This window comes from Phacochoerus africanus, chromosome 7, assembly GCF_016906955.1.
Source record: "Phacochoerus africanus isolate WHEZ1 chromosome 7, ROS_Pafr_v1, whole genome shotgun sequence".
NCBI classification, from domain to species: Eukaryota; Metazoa; Chordata; class Mammalia; order Artiodactyla; family Suidae; genus Phacochoerus; species Phacochoerus africanus.
The window spans coordinates 105,414,579-105,438,486 of NC_062550.1; the positions used below are offsets into that span (position 1 = coordinate 105,414,579).

Genomic DNA, 23,908 nt, shown 5'->3' on the forward strand with positions numbered 1-23,908 from the left:
ACGTTGGCGGGGAGCTTTGCTCTTAAATTCACTGCCGGTAAAGAGGCGGTGGCGAGACAAGGTTAAGAGGCAACCCCAAGCAGAAACGGGATCGCCAATACACTGTTAAACGAGTTTTTAGTTTTCTTCCTGCAAGCCTAGGGGAACGAAGAGTCAAACCTTGGCAACACCCTGGCAGTGGAAGCCCCTCCTTTCCACCAGCACTTTCACCCGAGGCCACAGACACACGGGGGGTCTTGGGTTTCAGCTCTGTACTCTCCTGCCTGCCGTCCCGGCACCTCTGAAAAGGGGGGAGCGACGAGGCCAAGTGACGCGCGAGTGTTTTCCCCTCCTGGCTAGTCAGGCCCTGAATCATCACCAGTTGATTGCAGCAGTGTTCGAGAGTTTCCCGGGAAGAATGTGTCTTGTACTTAAAAGGAAGAGTGGTGGGAGACGGGAGAGGCGGAGGCGAGCAGCGGGGACAAGGGCGTGGAGGCCGGGTCCCGCCCCAGAGTCGGAGGCGCCGGGAGGCCGGACGCCGGGAGGCTGCGAGCCCAGGAATGTGCGCTGCGCTCCGCGGGCGGGACGCGGCGCCGCGCACCTGAGCGCCGGGGGCGGGGCTTCGGGGGCGCAGCCCCCCCGCCCCCCGCCGCGCGCCGCGCCCCTCGCGCGCCGCCTCGGTCCTTTCCGCTCGCCCTTCGGCGCCGCTCGGCTCCCCCTCCCTCCTTCCCCCTCCCTCCCGCCTCCCAGGCCGGGAGAGCCACGGGCTCCCGGCGGCGAGTTGGACGCGGCGGCTCCTTCCGCGCGAGCGCCGCGGCTCACCTGGGCGCCCGCTCCCGTCCCCGCGCGGCGGCCCCCCAACTCCTCCCAGGTAAGCGGCCTCCCGGGCCGTCCGCCCTCCGCACGCGCCCTGGCTTCTCTCGGACTCGGCTGGACAGCGGGGCCCGGACGCGTCCCGCCTCCTCCGGGAGCCGGCGAGCGGGCTCCGCGCCTCGCCGCGGGCGTGAGGGTGCGGGCGGCGGGGACTCCGGGCCGGAGCGGGGGGCAGGAGATGCGACGGGCCGACAGGTGGTGCGCCGCGGCCCGGGTCCCCCGATCGCCGCGGGCGCCGACCCCGGCGCGGAGGGGCGGGCGAGCCGGGGGTGGGGACAGTGCCTCTCTCCTCCCCTCGAGGGGCGGCGACCGTCCCGGCCCGCCGTGTAGGTGCGTTGGAGAAACTTGGCAGGGTGGGGACTCGGCGGCTCCTCGCCGGCGGCGCGGAGCGGGCGCGCTCTCGGGGGGGGCGGCGCAGGGGGCGCGGCCGCGGGACAGACCCTCGGGCCGGGCGAGGACCTGACGCGGCGCTTCCCCCGCCCCCTTTTGTGTCTCCCCGCAGAGCAGCCGGTGTCCGGGGGCGCCGCGGCCGGGCCCCGCGCCGGGGGTCGTTCCCTCGCCTCCTCCGGGTGGCGGGAAGGAAGCGGCGGCGGCAGCCAGAGCCGGGGCGGGCGGCCGGAGGTGCGAGCCCGGCCGGCCCGCGGGGAACATGGCGACCGGCGGCTACCGGGCCGGCGGCGGCGGCGGCAGCAGCAGCAGCAGCACCACCGACTTCCTGGAGGAGTGGAAGGCGAAGCGCGAGAAGATGCGCGCCAAGCAGAACCCCCCGGGCCCGGCCGCCCCCGGCGGGGGCACGGGTGACGCGGCCGGGAAGCTCCCCCCGGGCGCCCTGGGCAGCACCTCGGCCGCCGCGGCGGCCAACGAGCTCAACAACAACCTCCCGGGCGGCGCCGCAGCACCTGCCGCCCCCGGGGGCGTGAACTGCGCGGGGGGGCCGGCGCCGCTGGCCCGCGCCACCCCCGGCCCGCGGCGGCCTGAGGATGAGGCTCCCGCCGCCGCCGGGGGCGCCGCCGCCGCCGCTTCGGGCGCTGCTCCCTCCCGGGGCGCAGAGGAGGAACGGGACGGCGCCCCGGAGAAGGGCAAGAGCTCGGGCCCCAGTGCCCGGAAAGGCAAGGGGCAGATCGAGAAGAGGAAGCTGCGGGAGAAGCGGCGCTCCACCGGCGTGGTCAACATCCCCGCCGCAGAGGTGAGTCGGGCTGGGGGACACGGCGGAACCCTGGAGCGCCGCCGCCTCTTGGTGTCTCCTCTCCGGGGCCCGGAGCTTTCCCACCAGAGCGCATCCCTGTTAGGCTTGCCTGCGTGAGCCAGCCAGAGGGTGCTGGACTTTCACTCTGAACCACTGTTTCCCGGGACGGTCCCCAGACCCAAAGGGGAGGACACGTGCTTTTCAGGCGTCCTGGCTAAGATCGCAGCCTCAGGAGCCTTCATTTCAGTGGCGGAAAGATAACTTGGCGCTCCCGACCTTGCCCACCTAGACGTGTTTGTTGATGCTTGATCAGTTCGAGAAATTGATTAATGGCGATGACAGCCTGCTCTTATTTAGTTTCCCACGTGTCGGTCTCAAGGATCAGATAGTTTCTCTCTCCTTCTCCCTTAACGGTGTTTAATAGCACCTGTAGAGAGAAGGTGGCCTTCGCATTACCCAAGTCAGCTTTATCTTTCAGTGAACCCGAGATAAGTGTATCCAAGGGAGCATGGGCACTCTTTCCTGTATAAACCAGCTTGTGGAAATAGTGCTTCCCAGCGCACGCGCGCGCGCGCACACACACATTTCTTCTGACTGCTGGGCTGGACAATAGGAACGCTGAGGCAACCCACTATTTTTTTTGCTAAGATGATCTCTCCTCGTATTTAAGTATTTGGCTGCGTATTCTGGAAAACATTTGTGGTAGGGTTGGGGATTTTTTTTTTTTTTTTTGTATTTTTGCACAGTCTCAAAAACACTTCTTCATGTAGCAGCATCTTCCCATTGGAAGGCCTCCTGAAACTTTTTTTACTTAGGATATAACCACACCTCTATCCTCAACAAACAATCCTAAACAAGTTTTGGTTTCTTTGATAGTAACTCCCAGGCTTTGGAAGTGATTCCATAATCTTGTTTGACCCTAAGTAGTTGCATGTTTTTTCTCATTGGCTCTAGGGTTTACTTTTGTTTTTTGTTTTTTGTTTTTTTCTTTTTCCTCCTGGCCTTCTAATTTATTCGACCTTGAAACACAGTAAATAAGTAAGAATTTACTAACTTTGTGGTTCAAATGAGAACATTTGCAATAAGTTCGTGCATATGTCAAACGTGCCCACCATTTTAAGTCTTAATATGATTTCCATACCTGGAAAATCAGTGTTTGTCTTTGAAGGGTATGTTTTTATGAGTTTAAGAGAGATTTTTATCAGCCAGCAAAACTGTCCTCTGTGGTTTGCTACTTGCACAAAAGATCTGTTATTCATTAAATTGCTTTAAAAGGAATTCATAAGAGTGGTAATCATATTTCTAGGTTTTTTTTTTTAAGTTAAAAATATGAAGATTAAGGGGAAACTGAAGACAAGGCTTTGGAAAAGCTGCATTCCTCAGCTTTATTTTTAAAGTAGCTGAAGGTCCAAATAGAAGAATTTGTCATTTCCAATCTTTTCTTCATTGTTCATTTGACAGGGGTCTTATTTTGGGACGTTTCTTGGCAGATGTTAAACTTCATTTTTCTCTCTCTGGCTGCTTGTGCTAAAATTGTTATTTCTCAGGTATCCTTTTTTGGTTTTTGTTTCTTAATAGGGCTATTGTTTTCTGGGGGAAATAAGGATGGTGTGTCTTGTGAGATCCTAAGAAACATCCTTTGTTGATACTCCTGCTTTGGGTGAGGGAATGTGGTGCTGAGAATGTAGATGACGCCCCGCTACAATTGAGTCTAATACTCTGGAATGTTTTTCGTTTGGGTGTTGGCAACTCCTAAATTTAATCTTCCTTAAAAACAAACAACCCAGGGTTCCATTTTTTTTTTTTCCCGTGGAATTTGAATCTTTTTTATTGAATAGGGGATTGAGTACTGCTTTCTCTCTGTGGTAACTATAGCTCTATCTGTTTCATGCTGTAGGACCCAACAAAACCTGGGACTGTTTGACCGCAGTATCTCATTAGCAGGCATATTTCTGGAATGCCTCCTCCCCATGTTTTCAGTGTTTAAAAAGCAACTTAAGTCTTTCAGATTATGTTAATAGCGGTACCATGTGACACAAAACTGTAAAGGTGAATCATTTTCACATCTTTAGGTTGTTGCTTTTTTTTAGGATTGTGTGCCATGGATTTCCCTTACTAGTTTCAACCTTGCGAATGCGAGTTGCTGTGGAGTTTCTTGTGTAATACAGCTTAGCACTCCTATTTTTAAAGAGTCATATAATACTTTACAGAATTTTCAGGCATGAAGGTATTATAAAAGCCGAAATCAATCTGTCAGTATTCAAAAGTGACTTGTATTATATATAATGTTGAAGGAGATGCTCTTATTTTCTAACAGTATTCCCAACCAAGTTTATATAAGTAGACTAGCATGTAACTTGTATGCAAAGAGGTTATTTTCCTGGTTGATAAACTTCACGTTTCTTCAAGAAGTGTATATTAAGCATCTGTGTGTCACCTTCATTGCAGCGTTCATTAACTTGTTTTACTAATTATGGAATGTTATAAAACTGTTACAAAGGAACCTGACAGCAAAAGATACCATCAGCAACGAGAAGACAGTTTTCGAAGACAGTTTTCGTAAAGAAGTGGTTAAAAAACTTGAAGTGGCAGATGTGGTGGGGTGCTGCATGTGATGGCTAGACTAAATGCAAATACACAGATTTTCATTAATGAGATGAACCTTAGTTATCTTCTTGTTTACCAAGCATTTTCTGAAAAACCTTTTTTCTAAGTTTTTACTTTTTCTTTTCTTTTTTTTTGTCTTTTTGTTGTTGTTGTTGTTGCTATTTCTTGGGCCGCGCCCGCGGCATATGGAGGTTCCCAGGCTAGGGGTCGAATCGGAGCTGTAGCCCCCGGCCTACACCAGAGCCACAGCAACGCTGGATCCAAGCCACGTCTGCAACCTACACCACAGATCACGGCAACGCCGGATCCTTAACCCACTGAGCAAGGGCAGGGACCGAACCCGCAACCTCCTGGTTCCTAGTCGGATTCGTTAACCACTGCGCCACAACGGGAACTCCACTTTTTCTTTTCTTTTTGACGAATAGCCCGAATTGAATAATTTGGATGAGTTATGCTGCCTGAGGATAATTTTTGTGTACACTTATTGGATCAGCTAAATGTTTATTATGTGTCTGTGTTCAAGGCACTATCCTGGGCACGGTGGAGAAAACAAGAAGAAGAAGGCCGTGTATATTTTCAAGGAGCAAGACTGTAATCTAGGAGGAAGGCTAAGGCATAATTGCATGAAAAAAGCTAAGTACTGTACTGAGTTAACAGTTTAAAAGCGTCTTTACACAGCATGTAACTAATTGTTTATTAAAAGTGTTGAGTGTTTAAAGGAAAGAGGTAGAGGCTCAGAGAAGCAGCTGAGGTTGAGGGTCTTGAGCTGAGACGTCCCTTTCTTTTCCCCTGTATTTTTGTATATATTCATATGCACACACACACACACGTGTACGTACTGCTGTGTATCCTGGTGCAGTGGTTCTTAACTGAGGGCGCATTAGCATCGTTTGAGGAGATTGGAGAAAATACTGGCGCATGCTGGTTTCTTGTTCTCTCCCTCCGGACCCCCTTCCGTCCAGTGGTCTGGGACGGACCCCAGGCGGTGATGATGTGATCACCCCCCCACGTCACTCAGCCGTGCGACGGCTCAGGAGTGGTTGCGTCCAGTCTGCAGGTGGAGGCGGGAGGAGGACGCAGGCCCCGCGCCCGAGGGGCTCTCGGGTCCGGTGAGAGGAGCCGCGAGGTAGTGGGCTGTTGAGTACAGGCTCCTTCCCGAGCGGGCTGCCCGACTCGCGAAGCGGGGGTTCCTTGGGGACGTCTCCCCAGACACTTAGAGCCCCGTAGTGAGGGCGCGTCATGAGCAGGTTCCCAGGGTGGTTTTCCTGGAAAGTACCGTCCTTCAGCAGGGGTCAAGGGGCCCTAAAAGTGGGGTTTGGATAGAAAAGTTAACGTGTGTGGAAACCTGTTTTCGTAGCGGTTGCCCCAGGTGTCCTCTGTGCCGTCCGGATGCTCCCCGCAGCTCCCGCGGGGCGGTTGCAGGTGCGGTTTTATCCCCATTTTCCAGAGGCGAAGAGGGAGGCTTAGCGTTGCAGTGACTCGGATGACACGGAAAGAGAGCGAGTAAGTGGCTTTCCTGTGCATCTAGGGGAAGGGGAGCTTTTAAGAAGTATCCGTCTTGAATTATTTGGCCATTTTCCTTATATTTTTAAAATAACTTTTTATTAGAGGTTATCTTAAATAATTTAAATATCTGAATGGCGAAAACACTTCTGACCCTCTCCCCTGTAGTTTGCTTGGCAAAATTTTGAGCAGCAGGTCCTCAGCAAGATAGGAATCTGCTTTTGGCTAGCAGACAGAAAATGTGGATCTTTGATTTTACGTAAATGACATGTTGTTTTTCTGCCAAGATGGAGTCAGAACACCTGCTCCACAGTTTGAAGGAACATTTGTTTGATATATAGAAACACTTTTAAGTGAACACAATTTAAGTTACAATTATTCAGAATATTTATTGACCATTGTATAGGACAGGTTCCACTTAGTAAATCTTTTAAATCCAGGTAGATTAAGAAATGCCTTTTGGTGCCCATTAGATTCCAGACTGTCTACCTTTCTATGCGATGAGTCAGGAGAAGAACTAATAGTGACTCAGAGTTGGAGAAAATTGGACGTGTGAATAGGGTAAATAGCAACCGAAATACCAAGGCTCCTGAATAAGATAGAGAGCCAGGCCTTCCTGCGTATTTGAGCTCATCGATAAAGTAAATTGAAATTTTAATATTACCCGGATTCGTAATGCGTTCTCTAAGACAAGATGCCTTTTTCCATAAAAATAATTAGGTAATTAAAGTAAATGACATTTTCGATGTGTCTCCTAAGTGCCAGGCACTGTTTTAAGCCCTTTACATGTCTGGTGCGTTTAATTTTCCCTGTAGCCCAACGGGAAAGTCGGCAGAAAGGGTAAGATACTTGCCTGGGCTCCTCCGTGTGGTAGAAAGCAGAGCTAGTCTGTCCTCAAAGCCTGGCGCTTGAGGACCATCTGACTATATTTTAGTCTATTATGCACATGTATCTGGTTTAAAAAGTAAAATGATTCGTTTATAAGATGCTAATGTTACTATAGAATTTGAAAATAGCACTGCCATAAAAGGCAGATGAAGCGGGACTTTATTGAAAAAAATTTGAAAGAAATACATATATAAACAGTGGCAATAAAATTCTCATGTAAAATCATGCTGGTGGCCTTGTTTATGCCCCGTATTGTTTCTCCACTGGTTTTTAGCACCTGTGCTCTAGGCCAGAAAATAATTATGCTGTTTAATGCTGGTATACTCTCTGAGAAGTTAAAAATCAGTGGAAAATACTAGAGTTTTAAATTTTCTAAGTGTCTTTTCTTCTTTTAAAAAAGCGAGGCACCATAAAAGTCACCCTTTTCTAGTGTATAGTTCAGTGGTTTTAGGGTTTTAACAGCAATGTGCTCTAACTCCTTTACGTTTTCATCTTAATTTTTTATTGTTCCTGGAACGGGTGGTACCTGAGTTTTGGCGCCCTCCCCAGTGAACTGCAGCCGTCTTGAAACCGTGAGAAGCTATTAAAGTAATAGAATTTAATGGCAGCTTTTCTTGCTTTTCACAGAGAAAATGAAATGGTAGAATCGCCTCAGTCTTAAGTTTCTTAAAACTTAAATGTCTGCTACCACTTGTTTTTACCGGAGTTTAGGATAAGAAGTATTTTAACTGAATGTAGTATTTTTCTACTTACTCATTTAAAAATTTTACGTATTTTTCATGGAGATCTTCAAACCTCTGCAATCTAAACCTTGGGAACTTTGATTCAGAATAAAAATGGAACTTTAGACCGTTAATGGCTTTAGTCACATGTCACTTAAATCAGGGCCCTGGTGTGTGTGTGGGGGGGAACTGCACGTACCAGTATCACCTTTGTTGTTTATTTAGAAATGCAGATTTTTGGGATTCCCTTTAGTCTAGGGGTGGGGCTAGGGCTTACCTGTTCTCGAGTGATCCCTTGTACACCCTAAAGCTTGAGGAGAGCTGGCTTAAATGGCCTGAACTGGTTTACTGATCAGTGAAATGAAATTGATACTGAGTATTTTGTTTAATTCGTATAATAATCCTGCTAAATGATGTTTGTGAAAATGTTCAAAGAATGACCAGTCACTCTTGTGTAGGTTACATTGATAGATACAGGTGGTGGTTGTCCAACCGAAACATCTCACGGGGATGTTCAACATTCTCATCTTTAAAATTAAGAGCTTTATAGATAGTTTAGTAGAGACAACCTGAGAGCCAAAGCACCTTAAACATTTCTGTAATGTCATATATTTCGTGCAGAGTGTAATGTCGGCCTTGCTTCTTGTAGAAGCCTAGACTGCAGAAACATCTCTAACGCAAGGTGTCATTTGAACCTTTCTTTTGCTTATTTTTCTTTTTTATATTCTTTAAGGGAAAGTGTATAATTATGTTTGTAAATGTATTCAGTAACTAGTCAAACACTTAAAACAGGTTTTGTCTATCTTATCAAAATATTCTTAAGAGTTTTTTCTTGTTTGCTGCTGTCACATATTAGACCTGTCAGTGTCCTTAGGTAGTTAATTGATTCTTAATTTATTTGATTATTGCTGAGGTCACTTCATTAGTTTAAGTCTTAGGCTTTTTTTTTTTGTTATTATTTTTTAATAGTTATTTCCCAGACATTTTTGTTTTTAACCACATACATCCTGGTGTCAGAGTTGAGCCTCAGCCGTTTATTACATTCTCCTTAGATTACTTAAAAAGTACCGGGCATCAGGATGGACCGGGAATTTGGGGTTAACAGATGCAAACTGTTGCCTTTGCAATGGATAAGCCATGAGATCCTGCTGTGTAGCACTGGGAACTATGTCCAGTCACTTATGATGGAGCATGATAATGGGAGAAAAAAGAATGTATTTGTGTATGTGTGACTGGGTCACCTTGTTGTATAGTAGAAAATTGACAGAACACTGTAAACCAGCTATAATGGGAAAAAATAAAAATCATTTAAAAAAAAACAAAGAAAAAAAATTACCAGGCATCTATCTGAATGAAAATTTAAGAATATATCATTTCTAAAAGCAGCGAAGTTATATACTTAAAAGGTAAAGACAGCTCCAGTGGTTCAAAACTCAGTAAATATTTATCCCGTGATAGTCCTTAGAAATTTCCTTCACCAAATTTTTATGAATTACACTGTCATTCTCAGTAATAGTTTCATTTGCTTTATAAGGTGAATTTAAAGAAAAAGAAAAAAAATAAAAAGGATGTTGTATTCTGAAAGTGAGTATTTTATTACGGTTTTGCAGAAATGAACAGAATTTATGTTGTAGATTACAGTTCTGTGACAGCTAAAAATTTGCAGACTAACTGAATAAAGCAAGTAATAATAATCAAATACAGCTTAAAATACAGATGAAAACATGTTTTGTAATAAAATCAGCTTTAAAAGATACCTTTTAATATTCAGACTATCTATGGGCATATAGAGAACTACTTAATGTTTCTTTGAGAAGTTTTCAGGTTATCTAAAGTATGAGATGATTTTCTGTTACTTTTGGAAATCCTTGAAGTATATTTAAAAAGAATGGAAATCTGAGTTATGAAGAACAAAACAAACATTCAGAAATGTTACTTGAGGAATATGAATAAAAAGTGTTTCAGCTGAGATAGTCAAAAAAGTCTAGGTTTCAAATTCTTGACATTTGAATATACTTGATATTCTGTGAGGCAAGCAAAAGTTGATCCAAATTTATATAATTTTAAATAATTTTTTTCTGCCGGTGACAGTAATGTATTAAAAAGAAGTAGTGTATTCATTGTAGTTCCCTTTTGGAAACACAAGAAACTGTAGAGAAACTTTCACTTGTTGTCTTAATCATAGTAATTTTTGTTTCTAATCCTTTTTCTGTCTGCATAGAAAATGGAACCATGCTATACAGGTCTGTGTATGTATTTAGTCATCCATTGTGAGTTTTTTATAGAGTTATTCTTCAAAAAATAGGGGTGAATTTTTTATTTTATTTATTATTATTATTTTTTTAGGGATGTGTTTTTTATTGTGGTAAAATACCCATACGTAAGCGCTTAACCATTTTAAAGTGTGCGTTCAGCGGTGTTCAGTACATTCTCCTTGCTGTGCAGCCGTCACACTGTCCAGCCCCCTAACACTTCTCATCTTGTAAAGCTGAAACTATGTACCTATTAAACCATAGCTCTCTATGCTCCTCTCCTTCTAGCCCCTGACAACCCCTGTTATACTTTCTGTCTTTAAGGATGGATGTGTTTGTGTTATTTGATATTAATATTTTTAAACATTGTTTCATTGGAAAAGGACCCTACTGCTAAATGGCTATTTATTTCTTTTCCTATATTGTGTTTCCTGAAACATTGATCAGGAGAAGTGTTTGGGTCATTCCCATAGGTACTAGGACCTTCAGATAATTGTACAGGATGCCAGAGCTTTTTTTTTTTTACATTTCTATTGCCTCTGCTTTCGATGGGAAACTGGTGATCAGAGCTGCAGTAGGTAATAAGTGTGTGTAGGCTGTAACTCAGCATACAAGTTCAGAAACCAGCGGAGGTATAAAACTCAACATAGGTAAAAATCACATGATTAAAAACCACAGGGCATATGGAAAAATGAAGTTTAGGGTCGTAACAGTCAAAAACCTTCTCAGTGACATGTAAAAAGATAGAAACCTAAGGAAGACTAGCACAATTTTATACATGTTAAATGGTTAAGAAATATAGAAGTACTGCAATAAATATGACACTTCACCTTATAAAAGACCTTAAGTTTGCTTATAGAAGTGGGTTTCAAAAGGATTGTAACTTGTGAAGTGGTGGAGGAAGGGTTCTCTGAAATTGGACTAAAATTGTAACACTGGACAGGAATGGGTGTGGCTCATCCCGCATGCAGGGGACTGAGCTCCCCGGCAGATGTTTGTGGCATGTGCGTTTTGTGTATTTCTATGCGGCCAGGTTGCATCTTCTTTACTCAGTGTTTCTTGCAGTTATGCAGCAGCAGGTGTGAAATTTATATTATACTCAACTTGTTCCCTAACATTAGTTGCATTGGAACAAACCCACTTTTCTAAGCAGAAGTTATAATGTGTATGAATATACCCATCATGTACATCTTTCTGTCTATTTGTCCATCTATCTACATATCCATAGATCCAAAATATATAAAACAGTGGCATGGGGAGATCATTCCAAGTGATGAGGTGAAGAAAGATCAGTGACTGGAGCTGAGAGCACGCCTCAAGAGTGTTCTGATACTGACGCTAGGAGGGGGGTGTTGGAAGGAAGGCGTTGAATAGTTTGAGAGGTGTTTTCATTCGTATTAGAAAGTTACATACCTGGATGTTTTGAGCTGGATAGTCTTTATAAATCCATTATAAGAGGAGTTCCCGTCGTGGCGCAGTGGTTAACAAATCCGACTAGGAACCATGAGGTTGCGGGTTCGGTCCCTGCCCTTACTCAGTGGGTTAAGGATCCAGCGTTGTCGTGAGCTGTGGTGTAGGTCGCAGATGCGGCTCGGATCCCGTGTTGCTGTGGCTCTGGCGTAGGCTGGTGTCTACAGCTCCGATTCGACCCCTAGCCTGGGAACCTCCATATGCCGCGGGAGTGGCCTAAGAAATAGCAAAAAGACAAAAAAAAAAATACTATAAGAAAAATACTAACTTGTTTTTCCCAGACTACTTTTATCTCAAAACTTAACTTGTGTTTCAGCCTCCATCTTTTTACCTGTAGCTGAGTGTAACACCCTCCCCACCCCAGCCCCCTGGTCTGGGTAACTATCGTGACTTCTATGCAGAATCTTGCTTATTTCATCCCTTCTTTCCTAAATAACTCAGCCTTGCTCTCTTGGTTCATCTTGCCATGAAGGAATATTCCCTTAATTCTGCTTCATCTTCATCTTGTTTTTCTTTTCTTAATGGCCCAGCTTAAAGGCTTTGAATTCACTTGCTGACTCCCATTTCACTGTTCATTCTCACTCCTTTGTTAAAATTGACCTTTGCAAGGTCGCTTATGACCTCATAATTGCCAAATGTGACAACTTCTTTTCTGTTTTCATCCTGCCTGCCTTCTCTTTAGCATTTGCCCTTGTCATTCCTCTTCCTTGGATCCTACAGCATTTTTGGTAGATTCTTTCTTAGTTGGTTTACTCAGAAACTTTTGAGTGCCTTCTCTGTGCCCCAGGCTCAGTGCTTGGTGATACAGTGCGTCATATATCACCCGTCTTTAAGGAACTTCCAGTCTGCTCCCAGGGAAAAAGATAATGTGTGTGTAAGTTGAGGCAGCTGTAACAGAGAGTGGGTGGTTCATAAACAACAGAAATGTATTTCTCACAGTTCTGGAGACTGCTAAGTTCAAGATCTAGGCAGCTGCAGAGTCCGTGTTTGGTGAGAGCCTGCTTCCTGGTTCACTCTGTCCTCACGGGATGCAAGGGGGTGAAAGAGACCTCTGGGTCTTTTTTTATCAGAGCTCTGATCCCATTCATGAGCACTTCAGCCTCGTGACCTACTCTCCTACCGAAGGCTCCATCTTCTAGTACTGTCACACTGAGGCTTATCATCTCAACATAAGAATTTTGGGGAGATAGAAATATTCAGTCCATAGCAGATAACAAATAGAATCTGTTGTAATAGAAAAGGGATCCCTCCTGCACTGCTGGTGGGAGTGTGAGCTGGTACAACCACTATGGAAAACAGTATGGAGCTACCTTAGAAATCTATACATAGAACTACCAAATGACCCAGCAACCCCACTCTTCTGCATATGTCCGGACAGAACTTTCCTTAAAAAAGACACACGTACCCGCATGTTCATTGCAGCTCTATTCACAATAGCAAGACATGGAAACAACCCAAATGTCCATCGACAGATGAATGGATTAGGAAAATGCAGTACGTATACATAATGGAATACTACTCAGCCATAAAAAAGAATGACATAATGCCATTTGCAGCAACACGGATGGAACTAGAGACTCGCATCCTGAGTGAAGTCAGTTAGAAAGAGACAGACGACTACCATATGATATCTCTCATGTATGGAATCTAATATATGGCACAAATGAACCTTTCCGTAGAAAAGAAAATTAGGGACGTGGAGAATAGACTTGGGGTTGCTGAGGGGGAGAGAGTGGGGTGAATTGTGAGCTTGGGGTTAACAGATGCAAACTATCGCCTTTGGAATGGATTAGCAATGAGATCCTGCGTGTAGCACTAACAACTATGTCTAGTCACTTATGATGGAGCATGAGAATGTGAGAAAAAAGAATGTATACATGTATGTGTAACTGGGTCCCCATGCTGTACAGCAGAAAAAAAATTGTATTGGGGAAATAACAGTAAAAAAAAAAAAAAAAAAAAAAAACCTACAATGGAGGGGAGTTGCTGTCCATGGCTTATCAGAAACGAATCTGACTAGTATCTGTGAGGATGCAGGTTCAATCCCTGGCCTCGCTCAGTGGGTTAAGGATCTGGTGTTGCCATGAGCTGTGGTGTAGTTTGCAGATGCGACTTGGATCTGGTGTCGCTGTGGCTGTGGTGTAGGCCAGTGGCTACAGCTCTGATTGGCCCCTAGCCTGGGAACCTCCATATGCCGTGAGTGTGGTCCTAAAAAGACAAAAGACAAACAAACAAAACAAAACAAAACACTGCAATGGAGAGAAGGACAATATATGGAAGTAGCTCAGAAAAGGAAACCACCAGTTACCTGAGGTAGTCAAGGAGGGCTTTTCATGAGACGAAGTGGTTTTGAAGCCTGAGATGTGACGGAGGAGGACTTCCCACGCGCACAGGGGGACAGTCATTCTGGGCAAGGGGAAGGCACAAAACCAGGCGATGATAGCATTATATCGCATGCCTACCGTGTGCCCAGCACTGCTGGTGGCTTTCTGTACATTATTTTTCATCTTTCCATTAACTCATAGGTAGATTTTTTTTGAATTTCTCATTTTACAAGATGAGGAGGTTGAGCCTCCGAGAAGTTGTGACTTGCCTGAAGACCAGGCTGGTAACCTCGGCTTGGACCCTGCGCTTGTCCAGGTGCCAGTGCCCACACCTTGGTGATCACTGTTGGAGAAAGGGAGGGATGTGTTCTAACAGAGGAGACTTTTTTTTTTTTTGTCTTTTTTGCCATTTCTTGGGTCGCTCCCGCGGCATATGGAGGATCCCAGGCTAGGGGTTGAATCGGAGCTGAAGCCACCGGCCTACACCACAGCCACAGCAACGCAGGATCCGAGCTGCTCTGCGACCTACACCACAGCTCACGGCAACGCCGGATCCTTCACCCACTGAGCGAGGCCAGGGATCGAACCCTCAACCTCATGGTTCCTAGTCGGATTTGTTAACCACTGCACCACGACGGGAACTCCAACAGAGGAGACTTTGATGTGCAGAGAATGCACGGTGAGGAGTGAATGGAGAACAGCTAAATAGAAATGATAGGAACCAATTGTCGTGGCTCCGAATGTCATGCCAGGGAGTTCAGACTTGAGTCTGCTGTGCTTTGTTAGTGTTGTTGGCCGGGCACTTCCTTCCTTTGTCCGTATACCTATTTATGTAATAACTCTGACCGCTCCTAACATGGAAGAGGTTTCATCTGCCTGATTTGAAGTCATTAAAGGAGTTTTTTATGTTGACAGATGGGTATCTCTTCAAGAATACTAAACAATACAAAAGCCTGTTAAATAATACGCATATAGTAGAATAAATAAATCCACATTTACAGATGGGTTAAAAAGGAACAAGATGATGGGCTCAAAGCAAAGTTGTACCAAATGACTCTTTTTATTACAAAAATAGTTCTGTACTGAAAACAGATTTGGGGATAACTTTTGGGGGGAGCAGGATGGAGAGGAGACAGAGGGGGCTCTCTGGTGGCATTACATTGGCAATTCTGTTCTGAATGTAATCATGGCGAAGTTATAGCCCAGTATTATCCCTGGGTTTGGACTTTTCCCCGTACTTGATGTAAAAGTAGGTGTTAATTCTATTCCCGGATTCTTCTAATTCACCTCGGAATACAAATGCTTGCAACCCAGGTGCTAAAGGAAGCGCATCGCCTTTGAATCTCTTCCTGCATATTGCTCATCTGACTTCTGCATTTGGCTTCCCGTCCTCCCTTCCTCTCTCCCTTCTGTCCTCTCTTAGAGAAAGTGAGGTGCTTCTGCAAACCATATTTTAGGTTTGGTGTTTATTTTTGATGATGCAAAAGTGATGCCTTCTTACTGTAGAGAATCTGAAATTAAACAGCAAAAACAGGATTGTACAAACATTAGCTGTAGATTACTGTTATCAATTTGATGTACACTTTCATTTTTATTTCCGTGCATTGGGGTCATGTTCTATGTACATTTTTATAATCTACCTTTAAACTTGACCTTTTATCATTAATACTATTATTTCCTATGAAACTTTTTTGGAAGCAGAGCTGTTAATTGCTGCATATTTTTTTGCTTTCATAAATGTAATTCCCACAATCCAATAACTATTACTTTGTAGGTTTTTTTTTTTTTTGCTTTTTAGAGTAAACCCGCGCCACGTGGAGGTTCCCGGGCTAGGGGTCGAATCAGAGCTACAGCTGCCAGCCTGCACCACAGCCACAGCAATGCAGGATCCGAGCTGTGTCTGCAGTGTACACCACAGCTCATGTCAACACCAGATCCTCAACCCACTGAGCAAGACCAGGGATCAAACCTGCAACCTCATGGTTCCTAGTTAGATTCATTTCCACTACGCCACGGTGGGAACTCCTATTACTTTATAATTTTGGTATACAATTCTTGAGGATATTTTTGTGCATACACCTAAAATAAGGATATATGTTCCTAAATATAATCATTCTACAAATATTACAACCTTTTGTTAGCAGTATCTCATGAAAATCTTTACGTTTGTATATATGTCAGTGATTACTGTACAGCTGTGTTGTTATTTTTATTGACTACAGAATATTCCACGATCTGGATGTTCCAATAAAGCTACAACACATTTTATTGCCTTCTTAGTATATATTGTGTATTAAACACTGAGCTAGGCCTTTCAGGTGTTTGAGTTGCCATATCCGTTCACTTATTAGCTAGCACTGTCAGGATTTGGACAAATTCTAATTCATGTTTTTTATCTCGAACAATTTAATATATAATTTGGAGAAATAAAATTATGTAAGATAACTTTAACACATTAAATGTATATAATGGTTAAATTTTCTTTGGCCATGCCCATGGCATGTGCAAGCTCCTGGACCAGGGACCAAACCTGTGCCACAGTAGCAACCCACGCCACTGTAGTGACAATGCCAGATCCTTAACTCGCTGTGCCACACAGGAGCTCCCATCAAATGTTAAATATTATGCCAGAGACGTCAAAGCTCCTCAGAGGACTGAATGGGTCTAGGAAGTTTCATGGAGGGAGCGTGGGCTTTGGGCTGATGGTGAAGGATTGTCAGAGACGGCGGATGAAGAGGAGAGCGTGTTTCAGGCCGAGAGAGCAGAGCGGGCCGTGGAACAAGGTGGGAGTTAGCAGCCGGATCGGGGTAGAGGGTTTATTGTAGGAAATATATGATGTTTCAACTTTCACACACACGGAAGAGGGACACAAGTATTTGGTGGTGGTTTGGTTTGACGTCAGCCTCCAGAGTTCCACTCTGTAGACCGTGTGACGCCCTCAAATTCGTTTGTAGTAGCATTTCTTTAGAAATGACAGATAAAGCTCAGAGGTAGTGTGGCTTCTGTTCTAGATCACCATAATAAAGGGAGCCCTGCAGAGACGCGAGTCCCGTGAGCTCTTTGGTTTCCGAGTGTATCATAGTGAGGGGTACACTGTACTGTGATCTGTTAGGTGCGCAGTAGCATTGTATCTGAACAAGCAAGATGCATGTCTTAATTAAAAAACACTTAATCGCTGAAGTTCCTTTTGTGGCTCAGTGGTAAAGAACCTGACTAGTATTCACGAGGACGTGAGTTCGATCCCTGGCCTCGCTCCGTGGGTTAAGGATCTGGCATTGCTGTGAGCTGTAGTGTGTAGGTCGCAGACTGGCTCGGGTGTGGGGTTGCTGGGACTGGGGTGTAGGCCGGCAGCCGCAGCTCTCATTTGACACCTGGCCTGGGAACTTCCATATGCTGTGGGTGTGGCCCTAAAGAGAGGGAGAGAGAGAGAGAGAGAGAGAAACTTAATTGTTAAAAAAAGTGCTAACCATCTGAGTCTCCAGCAAATCATGATTTTTTTTTGCTGGTGGAGAGTTTTGCCTCAGTGATGATGCCTGCTGAGTGAGGGGGCTGGTGGTTGCCGAAGGCTGGAGGGACTGTGGCAACTTCTTAAAATAAGACGGCAGCGACATCTGCCACATGGACTGACTCTTCATTTCACCCGTTATTTCTCTGTAGCATGAAATACTCTTTGATAGCCTTCTACTCACCGTAGATTCCCTTCCTTCCTTCCTTCCTCCTTTTTACGGACGTGCAGCGTTTGGAAGTTCCCAGGCTAGGGGTTGAACCGGAGCTGCAGCTGATGGGCACAGCCACAGCAACGAGGGATCCACGCCACGTCTGTGACCCACACCACAGCTCTCGTCACTGCCGGATCCTTAACCCACTGAGCGAGGCCAGGGATCAGACCCTCACATCCTCAGGGATACTTCTTGGGTTTGTTTCGGCTGAGCCACAATGGGGACTCCTAGGACTTCTTTCAAAACTAGAATCAGTACGCTCAAACGCTGTCTTTCCTGTATCAGCTAAGTTTGTATAGTATCCTAGATCCTTTGTCGTCCTTTCAACAGTCTTCACAGCATTTTTGTCAGGAGATGCCTTCTCAAGAAGCCATTTTCTCCTCATTTGAAAAAAGGAAACCTCATTCTTTCAAGTTATATCATGAAGTTGCAGCAGTTGAGGCATTCTTCAGATTTCACTTCTACTTCTGATTCCTTTGCTGTTTCTGCCACATCTGCAGTTCCTTCCTCCACTGAAGATGTGACCCCTCAGAGCCATGCGTGAGGGCCGGGGTCAGCTTCTTCCAAACTCCTGTTAAGGTCGATACTTCGACCTCTTCCCATGAATCAGGAATGTTTTTTAGAGTGATGACTCCTTTCCACAGGCTGTCAGAAGAATCACTCTCCATAGCATCTATAGCCTCACACAGTGTACTTCCTAAATAGCAAAACTTGAAAGTTGGACCTACTCCTTGATTCATAGATTGCAGGATGGATGTTGTGTTGGCAGGCACGAGAACCGTATGTATCTCCATCACAGCTCTTAGGTGGCCGGGCGTCTTGTCAGGGAGCAGTAGTAGTTTGAAAGGAATCTTCCTTAGGTCTCAACAGTGGGCTTAAAGTGTTCGGAAAACCACGTGGTAGGCAGACGTGCTCTCATCCAGGCCTTGTTGTTCCTTTTATAGAGTGTAAGGACCCTGGGATTTTCAGAATGGTAAGTGAGCGTTGCTTTCCACCTCAAATCACCGTCTGCATTAGCTCCTAACTAACAAGAGAGTTGAACTGTCCTTCGAGGCTCTGAAGCCAGGCGTTGACCTCTGCTTTCTGGTTGTGAAAGTCCTTGATGGTAAGGCTGCCTTTTTCCACGTTGGAAACTCTGTTCGGTGCAGCCACCTGCCTGAGCGGTCGTCGCTAGATCTTCCGGATGACTTCCTGCAGCCTCTGCGTCAGCACTTGATGCTTCACCCTGTACTTCCGGGTTGCGGAGATGGCTTCTTTCGTTAACCCTCATGAGCCAGCCTCTGCCAGCTTTCACCTTTTCTGCTGCAGCTTGCGAATCTCTCTCAGCCTTCATAAAATTGAAGATAGGACCTTGCTCTGGATTAAGGGACTCTTGTGGCCTGGTTTGCTCTTCTCTCCAGACCACTAGAACATTCTCCGTGTTAGCAGTAGGGCTGTTTCACTTTCTTATCATTCAGCTCAGGGGAGCAGCATCTTTGATTTTCTTCAGGAACTTTTCCTTTGCATCCACACCTTGGGTAACTCTTCAGTGCAAGAGGCCTAGCGTTTGGCCTCTCTTGGCTTTCAACAGGCCTTCCCCACCAAGCTTAATCCTCTCTCGCTTTCGATTTAAAGTGAGAGACTTGGGACTCTTCCTTAAACATACGGTAGCCCTTCTGGGGTTATTAATTGGCCCAATTTTAATGTTGTTGTTTCTCGGGGAATAGAGGAGCCTGAGGAGAGGGAGAGAGATGAGGAAGCAGCCAGGCCGTGGAGCAGTCAGAACGCTGTGACATTGATAGCGTGACGTCGGCAGTCTTGTGTGGGGCAGTTTATGTTACCCCAGAGCAGTTACGGTAATGACATCTAAGACCACGGTCACAGGTGACCACGGCAAGGAAAGGAGTGGAAGAGTTTCCAATGCTGCGAGAATCACCGAAATACGACTCAGAGGCAGGAAGTGAGCAAATGCTATCAGAAAAAAAACGGTTCTGAGAGACTTGCTTGATGCAGGGTTGTAAAAAATGCAGTATCTGCAGCGTTGCTGCTTCTTTGATTTTAGCAGCATGCGTGTGAGGTTCTAATGTTTGGTTTTTAAAAATCACATAATAATTGAATTAACCTCATTACCTTCCAGGTACTAACCAGGCCCGACCCTGCTTAGCTTCCAGGTGCATTCAGGGTGGTGTGGCCCTAGACGGGTGGTTGCCAAGGGGGCGAGGGAGGGGGTGGGAAGGGTGGGGAGCTTGGGCTTAATAGATGCAGACTGTTGCCTTTGGAACGGATCAGCAATGAGATCCTGCCGCGTGGCACTGGGAGCTGTGTCTGGTCACTTGTGATGGAGCCTGATTATGGGAGAAAAAAGAATGGGTGTGTGTATGTGTAACTGGTCACCCTGCTGTACGGTGGAAAATTGACAGAACACTGTAAACCAGCTGTAATGGGAAGAAGTAAAATCATTATATAAAAAGAAAAAAAGTTAACCTCATTACCTAAGTTTGCCCCTTGACGACCTGGGATAATTTTTTCAAAAAGTCATTATCTCTCCTCAGATGGTTAATATTTGTTACCGTTAAGGAACCACAGCAGGGAGTGCCCGTTGTGTTGCCGCGGAAACGGACCCGACTCGTGTCCCTGAGGATGCGAGTTCTATCCCTGGCCTTACTTTGTGGGTGGGTCAGGGACCCGGCACCGCTCTGAGCTGTGGTGTAGGTTGAGGACTCGGCTCGGATCCTGCGTTGCGGTGGCCGTGGTGTAGGCTGGCAGCTGCGGCTCTGATTTGACCCTATTTAGCCTGGGAACTTCCATATGCCTTGGGTGTGGTCCTAAAAGAAAGAAAAAAGACAAAAAGCACAAACAGGGTGAGGAATCAGTGTTTATCAGATGAGCAGTTGTTCGGAAGCGTATGCCAGAGCTCTGGTGGAAATTCCAAAGGAGGAGCACTGGGAAATATTTTGGTTAATGAAGATATTTTCCTAAAATGTGTTCTACTTCATACGGTGCATATAAAGGTTTAGTTTATCATGTTGGAATATGTTAATGTTCACATATTAATCACATTACTTTCTGGTCCATATTTGCAGTTTTTTTATGTGGTTTTCCACTGAATAATCTCATCCTGTGTTTTCATAAAGAAACAGGTCAAAAATCTACCTTTGACTTTCTCAAAGATCCTTAGGAAGGGATATTCATTTTGTACTGATTCAGTGACTTGTCAGAGGGTGAAACTTGTGGAGCTTTGGTGTTTTCTTTCTGCCTGGCTTCATTTCTAGATGGCAGTGTATTCGAATTCAGAGAAGTTACTCCCTCTGCTTCGGTGGGTCACACTTAGGGCCTGCGTTTCGAGCCTGTTGATGAAAACCTTTCCTGAGTCCCTGACAAGTGTCCACACACGCTTCTCCCAGAGAAAGGAGTTATCTTAGGATTGGTGGAATGTTTTAGATGGTAGATTGATTAGCGAAAGGGGACTTCAGTTGTATTCCTCAACACTTGTGTTGTTGAATTCAGGTTTAAAAGAAAGGCCAAGAAAGAAAATAACTTTAGGCTATAGCTGGCTCTGAAAATTATTTGAACGTAATTTTTCCCTTTTTGAAGTTTAGCCTTCCTACTTAGTATTCTCACCACGTAGCTCATTGCTTGCTGTGCAGAATTAAGACTGTGATAAGACTGTGGTAGATGTGTCTTGAATGAACAATTTTGTTTATAGCTTCTGTTTTCTCCTAGATGACTGCTCCGAAATCACAGAATCTTGAGGTTGACTTAAAATTTGGCTTTTATTTTATTTTATTTTATGGCTGTGCCTGAGACATGTGCAAGCCCCTGGGCCAGGGATCAGACTCGCACCACAGCAGTGACAGTGCTGGATCTTTAGCCCGGTAGGCCATCTGGGAACTCTCTGGAGTTTAATTTATGATAGCCCCTTTCTACTGTGAACGGCAGTGGATAATGTTATTTATTCCAGGGAACAGTTGAGGATAACAAATGCTAGAAAATACATCTGCCACAAAATTTGTGTGGGCATAAGAAAGAGTCTGTCATATTTTGTAAATTATACTCCCTTTGCAACATTTATGTCTCAGGAAATCATTCTTTTTTTAAATGTCAAATGGAATTTTTTGGAAGGAAACTATGTAAGAGATATTTTTAGCATTTTGAAGTGCACTGATTTTTCTATGGAGAATTTTCAGTTATTGATTGTAATTTTTATTCAAGAAAAAAAATGATAATGGTAACACATAAAACGGGCGTGATAATGGTAAAACGTTTTGCCCACTTAATTTTGTTTGGGCTCTAGGATCAGATTTGATAATTTTGTGGGTTTTTTCGTTTTCTTTTTTTAATGGCTACGCGTGCGGCAAATGGAAGTTCTCAGGCCAGGGATTGAATTTGAGCTGCAGCTGCAACCTTTGCTGCAGCTCTGGCTATGCCGGATCCTTCAACCCTCTGCACCAGGCCAGGAATTGAACCTGCACCTCTGCGGTGACCTGAAGAACCGCTGCAGTCAGATTCTTAACCCACTGCACCACAGCAGGAATAATTCTTCTTTTTTTTTTTTTATAGACTTTATTTTTAAGAGCAGTTTTAGGGTCACAACAAAACTGAGGGCAAGTTGTAGCAATTTCCCATGTGGTACATACACGCTTAGTGTTATCCGTTCTGTGGGTTTGGAGAAAGGTGTGATGACAGGTGTCCGTCATTATAGTTCTGTACGGAGTGGTGTCACTGCCCTAAACTCTGTGCTCCACCTGAGCAGACGTCCTCCTGACCCCTGGCAACCGCTGATCTTTTCACTACTCCATAGTTTTGCCTTTTCCAGAACATCGTATAGTAGCTGTTATACAACAGGCAGTCTTTTCATATTGACCTTTTTCTCTTAGTTATATGCATTTACGTTTCTTCATATCTTTTTAGAGCTTGATAGCTCATATCTTTTTAACATTGACTAATATTCCATTGTTTGGATTTGGATGTTTCCCAATTTATTTCTCCATTCATCTAGTAAAGGACATCTTGCTTGCTTCCACTTTTTGGCAGTTATGAATAAAGCTGCTTTAAACAGCCTATTTGGAGATTTTTGTTTGGACATGGTTTTCAGCTCCTTTGTGTAAATACCCAAAGGAACATGATTGATGATACGGTAAAAATGAGAAACTGTGAAACTGTCTTTCCAAATGGCTGGATTAATTCCCACCAGCAATGAATAAAAATTTCTATTGCTGCACATCTTTGACAGCATTTAGGGTTGTTATTGTTCCTAATTTTGGCCATTCTAATTAATAAGTGGTACCTTGTTTAATTTGCATGTACCTGATTGCAAATAATATGGAGCATCTTTTTATATAATTACTTGTCATCCGTGTATCTTCTTTGATGAAGTGTCTGTTAACAGGTCTTTGGCCCATTTTTAAATTGGATTATTTGTTTTCTTTTTCTTTTTTGGGGGGAATGCATCCCCAGCATATGAAAGTTACCAGGCTATGGATCGAATCAGAGCTGCAGCTTCTGGCATTTGCCTCAGTCACAGCAATGCCAGATCCAACCAAGCTGCAACTGCCACCTGCGCTGTAGCTCATGGCAGTGCCAGATCCTTTCCCCCACTGAGCGGGGCCAGGGATGGAACCTGCATCCTCGTGGAAACTCGTTGGGTAGGTTATGGCTGAACCACAGCAGGAACTCCATCTTTTTGGGGGTTTTAATAGTTCTTTGTATATTTTGGATAATGGTCCTTTTTCAAAAGTGTCTTTAGTAGATATTTTCTCCCAGACAGTGGTTTGTCTTTTTATCCTCTTAACAGTGTCTTTTGCAGAACAGAAATTTTTTACTTAATTAATTTATTTTTTAGCTTTTCAGGGCTGCGCTTTCGGCCTGTGGAAGTTCCCAGGCTGGGCGTCAAATTGGAGCTGCAGGTGCCCAGCTTATGCCACAGCCGCAACACAGGATCCGAGCTGCATCTGCAACCTCTACCACAACTCATGGCAACGCTGGATCCCCAACCCACTCATCCAGGCCAGGGATCAAACCCATGTCCTCATGGATACTAGTCAGGTTCTTTACCACTGAGCCATGACGGGAACTCCAGAAATTTTTAATTTTAATGACGTCTAGTTCCTTGTTTATTTCTCTTAAGGGATTTTGCCCTTGGTGGTGTGTCTGTCTAAAAAGTCATTGCCAAAGCCAAGGTCGTCTGGGTTTTCTCCTATGTTATCTTCTAGGAGGTTTGTAGTTTTAGGTTTTACATGTAGGTCTGTGATCCACTTTGAGTTAATTTTTGTGACAAATTTAAGGTCTGTGTCTAGATTATTATTATTTTTTTTGCATGTGACTTTTTTGAAAGGACTGTCATTGCTCCATTGTACTGCCTTTGCTCCTTGTCAGTTAACTATATTTATGTGGCTCTCTTTCTGGG

At 44.8% G+C, this 23,908-nt stretch overlaps 1 protein-coding gene across 1 annotated transcript in view; it reads left to right on the forward strand.

The window, feature by feature from the left end:
• The first annotated feature begins 713 nt into the window (after positions 1–713).
• Positions 714–23,908, forward strand: part of PAWR (pro-apoptotic WT1 regulator) — a 105,493-nt gene continuing 82,298 nt past the window's right edge. Inside the window, exons 1-2 of the mRNA XM_047788369.1 lie at positions 714–850; positions 1,355–2,038. Coding sequence (XP_047644325.1) covers positions 1,502–2,038 — 537 coding nt within the window. The 5' untranslated portion in view covers positions 714–850; positions 1,355–1,501. The remainder of the gene's footprint in view (positions 851–1,354; positions 2,039–23,908) is intronic.